The following is a 267-nucleotide window of genomic DNA, read 5'->3' on the forward strand; positions in this document are numbered from 1 at the left end:
CACCGCCCTCCCCGCGCCCGCAGACTCAGGAGAAGTACGAGAAGGTGCTGGACGACGTGGGCAAGAGCACGCCCCAGTACATGGAGGGCATGGAGCAGGTGTTTGAGCAGTGCCAGCAGTTTGAGGAGAAGCGTCTGGTCTTCCTCAAGGAGGTGCTGCTGGACGTCAAGCGTCACCTCAACCTGGCGGAGAACAGCAGGTAGCCGGCTCGGCGGGCACCGTCAGCAGGGGCCGTGGGTGTGCAGGCGCCGGCCGGGGTGGGAGGGC

At 66.7% G+C, this 267-nt stretch overlaps 1 protein-coding gene across 1 annotated transcript in view; it reads left to right on the forward strand.

Moving 5' to 3' along the window:
* Pacsin1 (protein kinase C and casein kinase substrate in neurons 1) overlaps nucleotides 1–267 on the forward strand; it is a 9,313-nt gene that overhangs the window by 2,661 nt on the left and 6,385 nt on the right. The window contains 1 exon segment of the mRNA XM_033766607.1: nucleotides 3–197. Within this exon segment, the coding sequence (XP_033622498.1) occupies nucleotides 3–197 (195 nt within the window).

This window comes from Fukomys damarensis, unplaced genomic scaffold, assembly GCF_012274545.1.
Source record: "Fukomys damarensis isolate Sample0158 unplaced genomic scaffold, DMR_v1.0_HiC HiC_scaffold_20, whole genome shotgun sequence".
NCBI lineage: Eukaryota > Metazoa > Chordata > Mammalia > Rodentia > Bathyergidae > Fukomys > Fukomys damarensis.